The following is an 18126-nucleotide window of genomic DNA, read 5'->3' as shown; positions in this document are numbered from 1 at the left end:
CCAGGCCCGGGAGGAGAAGGAATGCAGCGATGAGTCCAAAGCAAACACTCCGCCAGCTTCCCAGGCCTTTCCCTGCCCCCTTCCAGAGTCTGGCCCTTTCTCTGCTGAGAACTGGGGGAAGTGGGGTGGGGTGGGGGTGGGGCGAATGGCTACAGAATGGGACCCATGCGAGGCTCACAGTTCACAGGCCAAGACTTCAGCCAGAGGCGGCGGCAGGGCAGGGTCTCTGCAGTGGGCGCTTGGTGCCCTTCTTCCTTCACTCCGCCCTCATCCAGCAGCACTGCAGGCTGGGGCCAGTCCCGCTCCTACTGTATCGTTAATTCCTATCACTTGGTTGTCTCCCCCCACATCACCATGAGGACCCCACTCCTGGAGCAGGCGCGGCGCCTGCCATGCTCCTGGCTGGTTGTGGCCGCTTGTCCCTCGCCCTCCCCAGCACCGGGCATGGTGGCATCAGGAGCCGTCAAGGCTGACCCAGTGACCCCGCCCCGGTGCTGGCGGCTCCCTCGCACAGGCAGGGCGACCGCTCCAGTGATGTCATGGGGCTCTGCGGACCCCGCGTCCCCACCCAGCACAGCTGGCCGTCTCATCCCCGGGGCTCGGCAGGGCCGAGCCCTCACAGCTGGCTCATGTCCGCGTCTGCCTCTCCCACCAGGCAGACAGTCAGCAACTCTGGCCAGGGGGCGGTCACCGCTGGGTCCACGGGCCAGGCCTCCCACAGACCAAGCGCTCCCTCCCCAAGAGTTGTGGAGAGGATGCTGCTCCCCACCCTCCCCTGGCACCAGGTCACACAAGGGCACATCTGGGTCCCACATCCTTGGGTCCCTATGCCTGATCATGAAGGCTGTGGGGAGAGGCGCTGGAGACCCATAAGCTAGCCTGGGGATGAGTGCGCACTGGGAATGGGGAGAACCGGGATGACAGCCCTGGGACATGCAATAGGAGAAGAAGGAGAGGCGAGGCGCCCCTGGCCTGGGCGTAGGTGCAGATGTCGGCGGCTCCAGGATTAAGAACAAGCACAAGGGGCCTCCATGTTAGTCCGCTCTGCCAGCCAAGCCCACCTCTTTTTGTCCGTGCCCCAGACAGGGATGCTTCCTGGATGACAGGTACTGATGCTGCTCTGAGCAACCGAGGCGAACCTGGCACCCAGATGGCTTAGGGACTTTAGGACCCTGGGCAGGGCAGGTGGGAGTACGGAGGCTATTAGAGAAGCTGTGGAACCAGACACTCTTAACCCCTGCTGATGAAGAGTGTCCGGGATGTGGGCCCTGGGGACCCCATGCACAATGGAGACTCAGTGCGTGTATGTGGCTTCAATCCAGAAGGGAGGAAGTGAGGCTAGTGGAAGCCATGGGCTTGAATGAGACACATTTATTGTGTTCAAGTCCACACCAGCACCACACCCCATTGGGCCATTTACTAAGTGAAGGGGCCTCAATAGTCAACGGGAAGTAGGAGCATCTGAAGAATCAGGGTGTTCTAGATCTTTCTCCCAGTAGTACAAAGATCAAATGGAGTTGGGCCTGAGCTCTCCCCCACCAGTCCCGAAGGAGCAGGGGCCCGGAACTCTGGCAGTATGGGGCTAGGAGCCCTCCTCCTCCCCCTGCTGGGGCTGGAGGACCACGCTGTGGTAGGCCCGGATGCAGGAGAAGGCCGTGGGTGGGATGCGGCGCCTGTCGATGAGGTTATTCTCCAGGTGCGTGGAGATGAGTTTGGAGTCCCGGGCCACTCGCGTGTCACAGATGGAATTCAGGGGCACATGTCTGTGGAGTCGGGGTGACAGGGCCGAACACAGGAGAAAAGACCCCAGAAAGGAGAGGCAGGCGTCATAAAAAAGTAGAGAAAGAAAGGGCCTCAAAATGAGGGGGCAATGAGACCGCCTCACAGAGACCAGACCCAGGGCGGAGGGAAGGCGGGTGGCTTAAACCTTGTTGTTCTGGAGCCCTCCCTCCTTCCCGTTGTCCACACCCTCCCCAGATTCTGCTGTCTGTTGCCCTCTACCTTGGCAGCTCAGGCTTGCCAGCCACTGGGCACAGCTTCCCATCACACAAACCAAGATGGCTAGATGGAGGCAGTGAAGGATTCCCTCACAGTCCCACCCTCTGAGGCTGAAGGTGAGGAGTCTATAGGTCAGCCCTCCCTGGCCCACCTGGCAAGCAGGACTTCATGGCCTCAGCCACCCCTTCGTTCCCTGGCTGGCAGGGAAGGGGGCAAGACAGCAGGACAGGTGCGGGCGGGCAGCCCTACCTGATCTTGTTGTGGCTCAGGCGCAGCACCTGCAGCCCTCGGAGGCCCAGGAGGCCCCGTGGGATGGCCTGCAGCTCATTGTGATCCAACAGCAGCTCGGCCAGCGAGGCATGCAGGCCTAAGAAGGACACACTGTGGATGCCATCGGCACGCAGGTTGTTGTGGGACAGGTGCAGGAACTCCAGGCCTGGCTTCATGTGCGCGAACACATAGCCGGGGATTCGCTCGATGTGGTTGTGATGCAGCGTCAGGTGCCGGAGGCCCCGTGGCAAAAAGGAGGGCACGTGCACCAGCCGGTTGTGAGACAGGTCAAGGGTCTCCAGCTTCCTGTCGGGCACACAGGTGCGGGGTGAGCTGATGGCACCCAGCTGCAAACACGGCAACAGCTGGAGCTCAGATGGAGGTCACTGGTCCACACCCAAGAGGACAGTGAGGATCCCCTCCTGGACAGAAGACACGATCAGAGCTACACCTCACAAAGAAAGTGTAAATGGAGGTGTCTGTCATCTGGGAAAAGAGTGGAAGACCTGGGGACAGTCGAATTGTCACCTATCTTCTTCACTCAGGCCCTACTTTGCCCTTCTTTGGCCTCACAGCCTTCTTCTCTCACCCATACGCTACACTCTCTTGTCCTCTTCCTGCCTCATCCAGGCTAAGCAGAAGACGGATGGGGAGGGAGAGCAAAATAAGGCTCTCAGAGGGGACCCCGAGGGATCAGAAAGGCAAGGAGTGAAGCTCAGGCCTCTGTGAGCCCAGGTCACTCCACGGTGGGTGAGGACAAAGTCTGGGCAAAGAAAAGCGGGAGCAGAGGGTGGTGATGCTTCTAGAAGGGGTCAGAGCAGGGAAAGTGGCTTTGCTCAGCGACACCCCCCAGCCCTTTGGCCTTGGGGCCCTTGCTGTCCTCAACCCACAGGGCTGGGGGCTCCATTGCTTCCTAAGCCCGGGGATCCAGCAGCCCCCTCCCCTTGTACCATTCAGAGAAATAGTGGGCGGCGATGGCCCGGGCTTGACTGGCCGCCAGCCCCCTGCCCAGGCCCCGCGGCGGGAGTGGAACAGCAGCTGGGCAGCTCCTCCCCAGGCTGCTGTCTGCTTTCCTTCGCCCCCTTGGCAAGATGGGGGAGGAAAAAGGAATAATTAAACCCAAACATCTTGGTAACTTTTTCCTGGAACACGAGAATGCAGGGCGGGAGGCTCTCTGGTCCCTGGAATGGCAGGTCGAACTATCCGTCGACCTCTGTCGGTCTCCCCCATAACTTGCTCCCTCAGTGGGGTCAGACCCCAAGAATTATACCTCCCCAGCCCTCCTGCTGCTCCCCGGACCACATTCTCACTCCTTAGGCAGTGACTTTAAGGAAGGACAAGATCTCCTCCTGGACCCCTCCTGCTAACACCCCCGCCCAGCTGTCCATCCAGATTATAGGGACTTATTTTGGAATCTTCTTGTAGTGGGGTGAATAGTGGCCCCCAAAAGATACGTCTACCCTGAAACTGTGACTATGACTTTATTTGGCAAAAGGGTCTTTGCATATGTAATGAAGTTAAGGATCTTGAGATGACATCATCTTGGATTACGCTGGTGGGCCCTAAATACAATGTTAAGTGTCCTTATGAGAGAAGAGAGATATAGACATGTGAGAAGCCATGTGAAGGCAGAGGCAGAGACTGGAGTGATGTGGCCATGAGTCAAGGAACACCTGGGCCTACCAGAAGCTGGAAGAGGCAGAAGGACCCGACACTAGAGCCTTCAGAGGGAGCATGGCCCTGGGGACACCTTGATTTTGGACCTCTGGCCTCCAGAACTGTGAGAATCAATCTCGGTGGCTTTAACCTACCTAGTTTGTGGTACTTCGTTACAGCCAGGACACTCATTTACTTCTTTCCCAAGCCACACCATCTCTTCCACGCCCCTTCCTGCCCCTGGTGCCTCCAAGCTAAACCCAGCACCAGGTCAGCTTTTACTACTCATGTTGTCCCTCTGCCCAGGCCCTCAGCACCTCCCAAGTGAGCTTTCTGGGTACCTGCAGAGCAAGTCAGGCATGGGCCGGGGAAGAGGTTTCTATGGCCTTAGGGATTCCGACAAGTGAGAGAGACAGGGAAATCTTGGAGTAGCATAAGGTAGCTGAGGGCCCAGGCCACCCCGATCCATGGGTGGAGAGACAGGTGACTCAGGTAACGTACCTAAGGTTAAACCTAAGAAACAGACAGCCCTCTCTACCCTCCCACCTTACTCTCTGGGTTCCTTTGGGCATGTCTTCCCTCTCTGACCTCCAGGTGTCCCTTGGGATGAAGCTTGGGTGGTGCCAGGGCGGGTGCCAGGGCGGGTGGTGGCACTCACGGAAGATCGATCCAAGCTCGAGGTGCCAGCCGGTCCTCCTGGAGCCGGTTATTGCTGAGCACCAGCACGCTGAGGCTGTGGCTGCGGTTCAGTGCGCCCTCTGTCACCTCCTCAATTACGTTGGCACCCAGGTGCAGCTCCTAGGGTCAGAGCTCAGGGTGAGGAGCCCATCTGCCACTCACTGGTGGCCTAGCTCTGCTCCCTGCCCCCTTCCACCTGGCCCCATCTGCGGTACTCAGGTGCTACTGTCTCTGCTCCTCTTGGGACCATGGTTCAAAGATAATCTCAGTGACACCTGCCAGCCATGAAATGGTGTCTCAGGGCCCCACAAGACACAGCCTCAGCAAGTACCGCCAAGCACAAGGGGACTGTGTGGCCCAGAGCAGGCATGGTCCTTGCTCAGGGACATCCAGTGGGTCCAGGACAGTTCTCAAGGCCCAACTCTGGGCTTTAGGAAGGTTAGGTCAGGAGGAGGAGAGACCTTTGATGCTGAGGCCTCGTGGCTTTATCTGGTCATTTGACCACAACGTTGGCTTTCCTAGCCTCGGGGCTCCCAGCTTACTTGCAGGGAGGCTGGCAGGCCAGGTGGGATGGTCCGCAGCTGGTTCCGGTCGAGCCTCAGGTAGAGCAGGCTGCGTAGAGGCTGGAAGGCCAGGGGAGAGATGTTCCCATCGTGCAGCTTGTTCCCTTCCACCTCCAGCGTCAGCAGCTGGCTGAGCCCTGCGGGGTGGGCAGGCAGGGGGGCACCTGAACCTATCGCAGAGCTCTGAAGGCCCACTGGGAGCTAACTGCTGTAGCTTTCTTAGAAACCAAAGCCACTTTCCCAGGCTGGTGCTCCCTTCTCTGCCCTCTAGCCAGGCTGCCCTTGGCATACCCTCCCCTCACCCAAAACTTTCCAAGGACTTCCTGGCTGCTCAGGCCTGGCCCCTTTGGTCCCTGCCCCTGGGGCATGCCCGAACCCCGAAAGCTGCTGTGCTGCAAGCCTTGTAGGAGGTTGTCGTTGAGTTTGAGCTCCTGCAGGGAGGTGGGCAAGGCTGGCACTGTGGAAAGTGAGTTCCCATCCAGGTTCAGCCGCTTTAGCCGTGTCAGATTCTGGAAGTTAGGAGAAGAAGGGGTTAGGGACATTGGTTCTCTGCAGACCAGGGCTAGGCCTTCAGATCTAGGTCTTCTGGGTGTGGCTCTGGGCTCATCCTGCCCATGGGACACCCTCATTGGTTTGCATCGTGACTTCTTAGTTCCCACTTGGACCAGGCCTGTCTGGGGTATTCCAGAACCCTCTTAGTTTCTCCCAGGAGTGCTGTTCCCTCATGGGGCCCAAGGATCTGTGCTGATCTCCACCCTTCCAGCCATAGGCCTTGTCATCCCAAATCATCCAAGTCTGCCATGCTGCGTGCTTTACGCAGTGCTTCCTTCAGACCTTATCCTCCAGGCAGGATGGGGGAGGAGTAATGGATTCCTGGGGCCATTTTGGACTGGCCTAGGCCTCCTGGGAGAGCAGGCGGAGGGGCTGCTGCGCACCTTGAAGGCATTGGGGTGCAGGCCTCGGGCATCCAGCTTGTTCTTGCTCAGGTCCAGCCACTCCAGGTTGGGCAGACCCAGGAATGTGTGGGCCGAGATCCTGGCAATTTCATTCTCTGTGCACACACATGGGGCAGCCATATTCCACGCCCCTTTGTCCCTCTCCCCCACCCCCCCGCCACTCTGTACCTCCCCCATGTAGGCCAGCAATGACTCACTCCTTAAAGGAGCTGGTTCTTCTGGTTGTCCCAGGTCAGGGCATCTTCTCACTGACAACCAGGGTGCATGGGAAGGTGAACCATTTCCAGGACATGGTGGGGTGGCAGCCACAGTGGCCAAGGACACACTGGGAGGGGAGCTTGGGTGTGTGGCCATCTCACCCCTGCTGCAGGGGTGCATGTGGAGGAGAAGGGCCACCCACCTGCCAAGTAGAATGTGGTCAGACCAGGGTCAGTCAGGACAGGGATGTGTTTCATCTTGACGTTGCTGCAGGCAATGGCCGCCTGGGCCAAGAGGCATGAGGCTGGCAGAGAGGGCATGGCCTGCTCCATGGTACCCAGGTTTGTAGGCCCGTGCCCACGCCCTCGCTTACTTCCAGGCCTTTTCCGCCCATGACCTATAGTCTCCCAGGTGCTGCTGCCACCTCGGCCTTGGCTGCGGTCCTTCTTTTGATGCCGGCCCCCTGGACCAGGTTGGTGGGAGGCCCCTGGAGGATGAGATACAGCCCCAGCCCAGTCACATAGAAACAGGGATCTGAGGAGGGGCAGGGCGTTGCTTGGGGTCCCTAAACCTGATGGCAATTTAGTCAGCTGTGATGGAACACAAAACCACTGAGCCTGCTTCCCTGGGCACCAAGGGCAAAGGCCCAAATGAAGGCCCTGGAGATAGGGAAGGGGACTTGCTATGGAGAGCTCCCCTCCTGCCCCACACACAAGGGTGTTAGGCTTGGGCACATTGAGAGCGGGGTGGGGTGTGAGTGGCTGGCGATGATGGTGTGATGGGTGGAGTTTGGACCAAGACCGGGACTCTTCAGACTCACACATAGCCCAGTCACCCCCACAGGCTCCATCTGGGGGCCACCTGTCCTGGCTGGTCCTCACCTTTGGGGAGCGTCCTGGACTTCAGATCCCTTTTCCTGGCTTCCCAGACTCCTGACTTCCTGCCCTGGCCCTTCTCAGTGGCCACTGCCTCTCCTTTTGCTCGGGAGCTCCTGCTGGTCTGCCAGGGCCTGGGTTTGGCAGCCCAGGGCCTTGCTGCTTCAACCCCCACTGCCGTTGGGGCGTGAGGTGGGGCCTGCTCGGGGCTGGGCCCCTTGTCACTCTGCTCTTGCTCCCAGGCTGCTGGGGGCGACTCTTTCCTGTGGGCCAACCCTGGCCTGGCAGGCGCCTTCCAGACAGCGACCAGGGGCTGGGTGGATGCTCCATGGATGCCCTTCTTGGAGGGGGGTTGCAACTGTGGCCAGTCCGGCTGCCTGTCCTCAGGCCTGTCCTGGCTGCCATTCCTGGGGATAAGTTGCACCCGACCTGCAGAAGGAGCTTGTGTGGGCCCGGGTGGCCAGGACCCCTGCGGCTGAGTAGAAACACCTCCTTCCCCCTAGTGAGGGGAGGAGGCGTCAGCATTCCTTCCCTCTTTACCCGGACCCCACTGCTGCCTTTCTCTTCTCTCCTCAGGAGCTCTCATCCTTCTGTCACAGACCCCAAGGCCATCAAGTGTCAGAGACTTCCTGGTCACCTCTCCACCTTTTCATGACCCTATAGTGGGGGAGCCCGAGCACCAGAGTTTGTGTGTCTGCCTCTCAGAACTGAGATAGCTCTTTACTGCTGGAGATCATCTAGCCCATTGAGATGAGACAAGGCGCAGGTAGGTCGCTGGCCCACAGGAGTGGGACCAGGAGAGTTTCAGTGGCCTGAGGCAGAAGGCCTGCTCCTGTGCCTCTGGGTTCCTGTGGGCACTTCCTGGGCAAGGAGGGTGGAGATAGTCTCTGGAGAGCCGAAGTGGTCACTGCCACCTGGCAGTTTGCTTTCAAAGGTGAGAGCCCCAGCACCTTCTGGGAGGAGAGTTTGTTATAGGCAAGGTGAGCCAGGGCAGGGGGCATCAGCCACTGCAAAGGACGGGCAATAGCCCCCAGGTCTTCCCTGCACTGAGTGGCAACCTTCCTTAACCGTCACTGACCATGGGTCTCCCCTGCAGGTTCATCTCTCGGTCCCTCTCATTCCATTCTCTGGCATGGGGATGGGCCACCAAACGTGGTACTAACCTTTGGCATATGAGACCAAGGCCACACTGTAGCCAGTCTCCTGGGGCCCCTTGAGTCACCCTACTCCAGCTTCAGGTCCCCAACTTCCAGTTTCCTACGTTCCTCTCAGTCTTCCCAGTAGGCCTAGGGCAGCCAGCTCAATTCCCCAACCAGAAAATCCAGATCCATTCTTCCAGGCCCAGCTGCAGCGGCCCCTTCTAGAGGGGGCCTCTTCCCTCCCTTGCCTCCACTCTGGGAGGTGGGCACAAGTCTTCCCAGAGTCTGTAATACCCCCTCGTCCTCCAGGGAGGGTTACCTAAGGCCCATGGGCCCCTCCCGGCCCCGCCCCCAGCACTCAAGGTGGGCAACAGTGGGCAGCCTCGGGGCAACCAGCTTTCTCTCCTGCCCCAGCCCCAGGGGTGCTCCGCTAACGGGGCGAAGTGCTCCCCTCTAGCCAGCCTCTTCCTGCTGGTGCCACCTACTCACCATCAGGGGGCCTAGGCCGGCTGGGCAGCGGCGGCTGCAGGGCGGGTAAGCCCATGGGGGTTGGTGGGGTCATGGACTCTCTCAGGCTCAGCCCCTTCTTGGCCAGGGCCTCTGCAGGGCAGCACCCCACCCAAAGAGCCAAGATGGGGAGCAGCATGCTCTTCATGGCCACTGTGTGTGGACTGCAAAGGCTGCTTGGGTTGGCGGAGAGGACGAATAGCTGGGAGAGGTGGGAGCAGCAGTCACGGCAAGATGGGATACATGCGAGATGGCACACGGCGATCCTGCTCCCTAAGCTCCTGACCCTGGCTGCAGTGCTCGGAGCCTCCCCTACCCTCCCCGGCCCTCCCCCAGGAAGCCTCCCCTCCAAACAAACACCTTCCCAGGATTTGCTTCCAACTTCCCCCAACATCCCCTGCTCCCACCTGAGGAGAAAGAGAGATTGATTATTTCTTGGACCTGAGCGCTCTTGGTCTTTTTCTGTAAGGCCTGCATTTATTCTCCACTGGCTCAGGCCCAGTGGCCCCCATGAATGGGGCTTCTGTCTCCACACACAGCGGGCCTGTGAGGCTCACCTAAGGCTGCCAGGTCCTACCTCCGTGGCTGGGAAAGGAGAGGGGCTGGACCTTGCAAGCAGCAGGCCCTAGGGCCTCCTGGGTCCTCAAGAAAGGAGGCGGGTGCCAGGGCCACCTGGGCATGGCAGCTCTGAACATTTTGGAAACCTTCGGGCTTTTGCCATGGGCGACAGGGCTGAGGCCACTCAATTCCGGAGGAAACAGAACACGTGGGTAGAACTATGGCAGCAAGTGTGGACCCCAGCCCTTGGGGCCCCTCCAGTACACAGCTCAGCTCCTGGTCCTACCAGCTCCCTGCCTACCTCTGGGAAGTGCCCTTCCTTCCAGGCCTCCACTGCTCCTTCATAAAATGGATGGGGTTACATGTCCTGTGGCTCCCCTGGCTGTGTTCCTGCCCCAACATCGGAGCATGTGTGGACCAGGGGATGCTGGACTCTTCAGGGTCCCCAAGCCTGGGTAGCTTGGCAGTGGCCTGGACAAGGCCATCTCACAGGTACCCCCAGACTTCTTGGCCAAGAGTCCCGGGTCCCAGTGTAACCACAGTCATCAGGCAGTCCCGAGATGCCCCCATGCCTCACACATGCCCTCTTGGTTGGAGGGGCACCTGGGGGTCGGCGTGGGTCAGGGCTGAAGGAAGGCTAGAGTGGAGTGAGAGGCAAAGGAGGGGTGTCTGAGCACAGGCCCTGGGCTGGCCCTCAGAGGGCTCCAGCCCCAAGCCCGGCTATGGGAGCCAAGGGCAGGCAGGGGAGAATGGTAAGGGCTGGCCAAGAGGCCGGGCTCACCACGTGGCCTCTCAGGGCCAGCGTTGAGGAAGCTTTTCCTACAGCTCTGTCCAGCATTGACTTATGTTTGGAAGCAATCTTAAAAAATGAGTTAATTGTGGGCAAGTCTTGGGTGGAGAGTAGAGGAGGAGGGGCAGGGTAGGAGCAGGGCTGGGAAGGGCCTTCGGAAAGGAGTTTCTCATCACCACCCGGGGTTCAAAGTCTCTGTCTGGGGCCACATGGGAGTGTGTGAAACCCAGGAGGGGTGGAAGTGGGTCAATGCAGGGAGTCCCCGGCAAGTAGGTCTTCAGGTCTCCTCAGCCTCTGCCCACTTGAGTCTGGCAAGCAGCCTGATGTACAGCATACGGGGTGCAACAGGGACATGGGGCTCTGCCTGCACCCCTTATCCAGTCCAGGGCTCTGTTTTATGGTCTGAATTTGGGATCACGTCACACACAAACCAGAGACAGGGATCGTCTGGGGAGTGAGCGCGAGAAAGCAACTCGGAAGCCAAGGATGAAGCCATTGTCTGCCTGTGTGTCCGTGGGTGACACAGGATGTCCTGGGCTAGCCGTCAGCTGAAGCTGGGAGACAAGAGCCCTTAGGTGCAGGAGGCCCAAGGTATGAAATGGAGACTAAGTGAGATTTGCCCAGGAATCCTGGAAGACTGAGCACCCTCCCCCACTGAACGGAGAAGGAACCAAGAAGAGACCAGGCTCCCCCATATCAGATGCCAGAGGCCAGGTCTTCTGCCTCCTGCCTCTGCCTGAAGTGGGAGTACGACCCCATTCGAGGCACGCCTCTGGAGACAACTGCGGTGGGAGTCCCGGCTCTGACCCTCCCCCTGCCCTGGGATGGATTCTGGAATCCTGGCCCCCAACCCATTTCCCCTGTTCGTTGCTCCCCAGGCGCTGACTAAACATCCTGCCATCTGGTTCCCATTAACTGGGCTGGGGGTGGGGGGAGGCTTGCTCCCAGGTTTCTTTGGCACAGTGGCCTGGAGGAGGGAGGGACCCTCACTCCTACCCACCTAGGCAGGAAGGGGCGAGGCCTGGCCACTCACTTCCGCAGCTCCTGTGGGGTCCTGTCCTCAATACCCTTCCCCTGCTGGGGTCCAGTGGCCACCTACCCATATACTCTGTCCAATCTCGGGGTGCCCGGCCATCGTGGGGACCTTGAAGGAACCCCACGGAGCAGAGCCAGCCTGCAGGGGGCTCAGCAGAACCAGAGGTGCCCGCCCACGCCTACCCCTTCTGCACACAGAGCTCACCCGTGGCCTTGGGCTGAGGCAGGCAGGGCCTCTGGCCAGCACTACCCTGAGCCCAGTGTCTGGAGCGCAGGGTGGGAGAATGTCAGCATTTTCCAGGAACCAGGGATACAGCCTGGGGTTGCTGGAAAGAGTTTTGGGCTCCCAGCCTGCCCTGGATGGACTGGCCATGTGATGTCGGGAGCAAGCCTCCCTGTTTAGGGCCTCAGTGTCCTCATCTCAATGTGGTGGACATGGGCTCCTTAGAAAGTTCTAGAATATGAGAGCTGGAAGGGGCCAGAGGAGCTGCATTAGCTGATCAAGGTCGCTTGCAGCTGCACGAATGCAGAATTCTAAGGGCGAGGAAGGGGCTCCTGCTCCTTTGCCTCCTGCCCTTCCCTTCCACATGACCCTCTGTCCACACACGCATGCATGCCCAAGCACACACGTACCCTCACAAGTCGAGACTCAAATTGGCAGCCTGGAGGATGCCCAGCAGCGCTCTTCATCCCTCAAGGTTCCTTAAAATCGCACAGCTGAGAGCTGTCCACCTACCAAGGGAGGACTGGAGAATGGATTCTTCACTCAGCAGACATTCCTGAGTCCCTGCTGTGAGCCAAGCCCCGTGCCGGACGCTGCGGACACTGCGTGTGGTGTAATGGTGAACCACACGGCCGGCCCCCCCGCACTCATGGAACTGAGGAGCTGCCCATCTAGTGGGGAGCCAGGGACCCTATCAGAAGGAAAGGGGCTGGTCATGGCGATCGGAGGGAGGGGCACTTTTGCCAGGGGATCAGATGAGGACTGTGAGAAAGTAACATTTGGGTGGAAATGTGAGTGAAAAGGAGACAGCGTGCAGAAGGAGCTTCGGTAAAGAGCCCTCGAGAAACAGAGGGACAGCCAGTGTAAAGCCTCTGAGGCAGGAAACGGCTTGGCCCAATGTGAGGACCGGCAAGGGGACCAGCGTGATGAGGCAGGCTGAGTGAGGGATGAGGTAGGTGAAGGGCAGGAGGGCCGGTTTGATAGGGCATCCAAGGGTAGCAGGCCGACTTTGCCTTTGACCTTGAAGGAAAGAGAAATCCACTGTGGACTTCTGAGCAGAGGACTCACATGATCTGACTTACATTATAAAAGGATCCCTGGGGCTGCAGGGTGGAGCACGAACTTGTTGGGGCACAAGACCAGAAAACCGGAGCCAGCGTGGAGGCAGCTGCACTCTCAGCAAGGAGGTGATCATGGCTGACCCAGGGTAGAAACCACAGGTGAGGGAAGTGGGCGGGTCAGAACTGTGGGCGGAGCGAACCTGGGGCAGAGGCTGGGTAGTCCAGCTCGCCACGTGTCAGGTGTGAGGTTGGAATAAGACAGCAACATGGCGACGCCTAGCAGGCAGTCCCGTGTATGAATCTGGAGTTCAGGGCTAAATGTAGACGGCTAGTCCTGCCTTTCTATTACCTGTCATTTGACAAGTGTGTCAAAGCCCTACCGCCTGCCCAGGGCCCAGGGCGAAACAGTGGCTCTGCAACCACAGACACACCTTTTCGGTGACCCAAAGCATGGGAACAGGCGTCTTCCTGAGCCTTCCACATCGTGTCTGAGTAATGTGTCAAAAACAGTATGTGCGTGCACGCGTGTGCGCATGGTTGCTGGGTGTATCCATGGGGCGCATGTTCACACATCTATAGACTATAAATCAAGGTACAGGGGCCTTTTCCCTCTTCAAGGTTTGAGAAGAAAAAAGCCAAACTTTTCATGCCCTCTTCCTGTTGCCAGCAGTTCCTTCCCCAGAGAAAACCCATCTTGTTTTAATGCGATTGAAACCTCAGAGGATCTGGTCCCAATTAAATGACTTTTCTTGCAGATTCTTTTGTGAGCACTAAATACATCAGCCGATTCCGACTCATGCGTCACGCTTCCTTGTCTGAGACCTGGTGTTCTTGAGCCAGCAAATGAGAGACAGAGAGACAAACGGAGACAGAGATGGAGACGGAGAAAGGAGGAGGGAAGGGGTACACCGAACCCCAATAGGGACAGGTGATGGCAGGTAGGAAGGTGGTCAGGGGAGGAGGAGCCGAAGCCTTCAGCTTCTGGGGTGTGGGCATCCCTGGGGAGGGTGCTGGTGGAAGGTGGGCTGAAGGGGTCAGAGTACAGCAAGGGTGACTTCGGGGCAAAAAGGTCGCAGGTGGGGGATGCGGGTGGAGAGAGTAGGGCCATGATTGGGATGGAGGCATGTGGGGATCACGTCACCATCTCCCCTTCCCCTCTGAAATTCTAGTTGGTTCCTGTCAATAATGTGGGCCCCTGCCCCTCCACGTGGGCATTGAGGGGCTTTGGGCAGAGGACAGAGACTGGGGGAGAAAACTGGGGCTCGTGCTCTGCTCAGGTTGGGGAAGCCCGAAGGCAGGGTTCAGCGCCCCCTCCCCCACCTGGCCCTCCCGAGTGGGCACGTTCATGTTCCAGTCCTGGCGCCCACGGCTCCAACTCCAGACACATGTGACTCAGCCCTGCCGGCCTTGCCAAGCCGTCTAGACCCGAGTGTCTCCTAGCGGAGGGGGCCATCCCGCCCGCCATTTCCTTTCCCGCCGCCCCTGGGGAGGGGGGCTACCCTCCCCCGCGTCCCCCCCTCTGTGCTCGTGCTGGCGCACCTCCTCTGTGCCTCGTGCGTGCGTCGTGCACGCGCCACCACCAGCCCACTCCTCACTGTGCCTCAAGTGTCCACCTAAACCACTGCAAACGCGGAGGGTGAGGGCGAGAGCTGGGAACCCGAATGCCTGCAGGGACCTAGCCCGCCCCCCCACCACGTGTGGAGCCTGGAGCCAGAGGACAAGGGAAGACCCTGGCTCTGGTCTTGCTCCTTCCCCGTGTCTGTTCCAAGCCCTGGCTCCATTAGGGCCAGGAGTGCATTCGAGGGTACACCCAGCCCACTCAGCTTGGCTCCATCCACACCCTCAGAAACACCTGGCACCTCGAACCAAGATCCGCCCTGGGAGTGGACAGGCCCTAGGAGTGGGCTGGGATCTGATCAGGGTCTTGGCCATGTGAAATGTGCTCTTGCAGGAGCTAGTGGCCTGGGAGAGGCGGAGTCCCCTCGGCTCAGAGGGCCCCTCAGAGGCGGGAGGTGGGGGTGGGGCCCTAAAGCAGGAGGCCCCAGGCAAGGCCAGGTTTGACAGGGTGTGAAGGCAGCACCGCCTAGGTGTCTAGTGGACAAGGGAGCCACCTGCCCTGCTCAAGGGCTGTTTCTCCAGCTGCCCTTGCCTTGGATTGCCATGTTCCCTGCCCCATCATACGGACCGGAAGTGACAGGAAGAGGAAGCCAAGGTCCCAGGACAGATCTCCATCCTCATGTACCAATAGACTCCCAGTGTGTACACAGGCCTAGAATGAGAGAATTCTAGAACCAGCAGTCGGCTGCTAGGTTGACAGTCTCATCCCCTGAGCACAGGACCAGAGACCACTAGACTCCCTCAAGCCTACACTCACGGCAGGCCCACACCTGTCAGGCCCACAGTGGCAGATCTGGAACCCTCCAGACTTCTGCCATCCCGGTAGCTTGTGCTTAGCCAGGCCAGTTTCTAGAGAGCTTGGGGCGGGTGAATGACAGTCACCAGCGTCATTCTTGTTCCAGTAATCCTTCGGGTCTCATTGCTTGTGTCAAAGTTTGGTGACCCTGCGGTGTTGAGGCTCTTCCCCGTCTCATTTGCAAGAGCCCCTCTCTTTCATTTTCACCCCTCATCCCGTAAGTGAATTCTTCTGAAGTGTTACACACACACCTCTCCTCTTTTCTTTAAGTCTTCATTTGGTGCTCACCAGGGGACATGGTGAGAAGTCCTTTGATCTTTTCTTACTGGGGAATCTTGGGGGATGGGGATGGGATGGAGAGAGATTCTGTCCTTCCAAGGCCCACCCCCCCGCCCTCTTTTGGGAGCAGGAGTTGATGAGGCCCGTGCAGCAAGGCCTTCAACCCCCGTCAGATGCAGCAGATATAAATCTGTCTCCCTTGATGGAGAGGTAAACCCTTGAACTTCAGCTGTGATTGGTGATGTCTGTTAGGGAGCCTCTGATTAGGATTTGCCCTGCACCCTGGTGTCTGTTGCTCAAGGCAGCTGGAACAGGGCGTTGAGATGCCCCGGGGGCTCTTCTTCCTTCCCGATGCCCGGCAAAGCTCCCACCAACAGCCCACTGCTCCAGAGCAGGGGAGCCGCTGGGTGAAGCCACCTGGTTGGCTTTACATTTTTGTGTCCATTGCACAGAGTGAAGTACTTCACGTGGCGGCCGCCTCGGTCTTCAGTGCCTGCCAGCCCATCCCTGGCTCAGTGGGGCCAGTGCCTGTCAACTGGTCTCATTTTCCAAACTGTTTTCCAAGTGCTGACATATGGCCGAAGCGCTGGGACCCATGGCCAAGTTTCCCCCATGATCAAGAGGTTGGCTCTTGCTGCATCGTGCAGTGCCTGGGTCTGCCTAGGACCCTACAATCTCCGTGACCCTCCCACACCTCTGCACCCCTCCCTCCCCAGCTAGACAGGTGGTTTGGCCCCATTTTCCACCCCTCATCCAAACGCGCCTCCTTCACAGAACCCAGGGGCTCTGAGCACGAATGCCCCTTAGAAAGCTATTGACTCTTCACGGTAGCAACCCACTCCTCAACTTCCTTACCTGCCTCCCTGGGCTTGCACACCTCCCAAGACAGGGAGCTCTCTCCCTTTCCAGGCAGCCAGCTAGTGTTTAGACAGTGCCCTCTGGGAGAAGTGCTTCCTTGTATTGAGCTTGAGTCCACATTTCCAGAAGCTTCTACCACTCAGCCCTTTCTTCCCCCCTCCCTGAGAGGCCTAGCAGCCTCTGTTCCCGTTCCAGCCTCCAGCTTTTTCCGGTGGAGGATGCCTGGGAGGTGCCATGATTCAGGGGTGGTGTGGGCAGGGAGGCTGTAGCCTGCCGCTGCGCCTTCAGCAGCCATCTCCGTGAGCTGGGTGCTGGCCAGCAGGTCCTCCATGCCGGGGGATGGACCCCATGACCCCTCGAGATGGTCTTCTCCCCTCGAGGCCCTGTCAATCCCTCCATGTCCCATCCTGTGCCATACACAGAGCTGCTGAGGTGGGGAAGGGCTGCTTAGAGTACGGATTCTATCGGGCTGGGTGGAGAAGGGGAATTTTCCTCCAGAATCCACAGGGGCTGGTTTCTTCCCAATCCTCAGGAGCAGAGGATATGGGGAGGGTTGGGGAGGCCACCACACTGCCGTGGTTTCTCCCGCCAAATTCCCCAGTCCTAGGAAAGATCCACAGAAAAACCCACAAAAATTTGAACGTCTGAGCTGGGGCTGTGATTGAAATGAATTTTTTTTTTAAAAGAAAGAAAAACAAAAACAGAAGAAAAGGAAAAAAAGATTTTAAAAAAAAAACCCAAAGCCCCTACAGCTCTCGGCTGCCAGAAGGGCTCAAGGCAGCAGCTACATCGAAGACGGGAAGGGGTCTTAAGGTGCTTTGAATGCCATTAGGTCCCTGGGTCCCTGGGCCTGGGTTGTCCCTTCAGCTCAAGTTCTGAGGCTCTGTGTCCTCAGAATAGCTTGGAATTACAAACCCTTAATAGGGCATCAGGCCCTACCTCACAAGGCCAGGCTGAGGTCCCTTCCTGTTAGCCCAGACTCCTGCCCACTCCGTCCTCCTAAGACACAGCTGAGTCCTCTCCCGTCACTCGGGTGACTACAGTTGCCTCTTGCCAGGTCCCTAGGTCTCCCTGCCTCTAGAGTTGACCCCCCAGTCCCACCATGCAGGAGATGGCAGGGCAGGGCACAGAGGAGGGATAGCTTTTGGAATGGATCGAGAAAGGCTGGCAGTGGCTGCCTGCAGCTGACTCCCCACGCCCAGGGCACCAGCCATCCTCCAGCTCCTCTGCGCCTAGTCTGATGGGCAGGTCCTGAGACTGCGGGCATTCACTGAGCTGGGGGCTTCGGAAGTCTGGGGGAGGGCGGGCTGACAAATTTCATTCCATATTCCTTGATTTTGAGGGGCCTGAAAGATGCAAAGAAATTTGTAAGTGGACAGGGCAGGAAGAAGCCACAGAATCTTCCGTGAAGGTCAAAGACAGGCTGGGGGAGGAGGAGGGGAAAGTAGCAGGGCCCGACATAATAATAGCGAACTTTTACACAGTGTTTTTTATGTGCCAGGTACTATCCTGGGTATTTTATAGGAATTATTACCTCATTCCATCCTCATAGTAACCCAATGAGGTAACTGCTCTCATTTATTCCCGTTAGGTGAGGGCCAAGAGGCACAGAAAGGTTCGGTAATCTGTCGCAAATCAAACAGCTCGTGACTGGGGCGGGGTCGGATTCGAACTCAAAAAAACTTCCCTTTAAGTACAACTATGAGTGTGGGAAACAAGAGATAGAGCTTTGATCTGGGAGTCGTGACGCTCAAGTCCCAGTTCCGTCCTCCCCCCAAGGTCTCCTTCATCCTCTCGGGGAGAACCCGACCAAGGCAGGAGCGCCCTCTCCTGGACGCGTCCTTGCTCCGGCCGCCGGAGGGTTGACGCGAGCAAGGCAGGCGACAGAGGGGCCCGCTCCAGTTCCGCCCGCCGCCCCGCCCTATTCCTCTCTGGACTGTCGGCCTCCCGGGTGGCACAGCGACGCGAGCGGAGCCGCGGCCCAATAGGAAGGCGCGGTGGGGGAGGGGCGGGTCCCGCAGGCGGGCGGGCGACAGAAGCGCCGCGCGGACGCGTGATTGGCAGCCGCG

General features: G+C 58.8%; 1 protein-coding gene across 1 annotated transcript; it reads right to left on the bottom strand.

Moving 5' to 3' along the window:
- Positions 1 to 1582: 1582 nt before the first annotated feature.
- On the bottom strand, positions 1583 to 16388 carry LOC107504089 (extracellular matrix protein 2). The gene is made up of 10 exons (XM_016133082.2): positions 16254 to 16388; positions 8823 to 9042; positions 7201 to 7623; positions 6522 to 6806; positions 6101 to 6216; positions 5542 to 5674; positions 5145 to 5302; positions 4583 to 4722; positions 2248 to 2574; positions 1583 to 1763 (listed from the first exon to the last, which is right to left on the bottom strand). Exons 1-10 carry the CDS (start codon positions 16386 to 16388, stop codon positions 1583 to 1585), a joined length of 2118 nt encoding a protein of 705 aa, XP_015988568.2.
- Between the last annotated feature and the right edge of the window lie 1738 nt (positions 16389 to 18126).

The sequence above is a fragment of the Rousettus aegyptiacus genome, unplaced genomic scaffold (assembly GCF_014176215.1).
Source record: "Rousettus aegyptiacus isolate mRouAeg1 unplaced genomic scaffold, mRouAeg1.p scaffold_m13_p_9, whole genome shotgun sequence".
Classification (NCBI taxonomy): domain Eukaryota; kingdom Metazoa; phylum Chordata; class Mammalia; order Chiroptera; family Pteropodidae; genus Rousettus; species Rousettus aegyptiacus.
Note: the sequence above shows the minus strand (reverse complement) of the source record. Positions and strands in the feature narration are given on the sequence as shown.

Coding starts and splice junctions, on each gene's coding strand:
- LOC107504089 (XM_016133082.2), bottom strand. CDS start 16,388: ATGGAGGACCTGCTGGCCAGCACCCAGCTCACGGAGATGGCTGCTGAA. Junction 6,807..7,200: donor GTCCAGGACGCTCCCCAAAG/GTGAGGACCAGC, acceptor CTCATCCTCCAG/GGGCCTCCCACCAACCTGGT. Junction 5,303..5,541: donor GCAGCACAGCAGCTTTCGGG/GTTCGGGCATGC, acceptor CCCACCCCGCAG/GGCTCAGCCAGCTGCTGACG.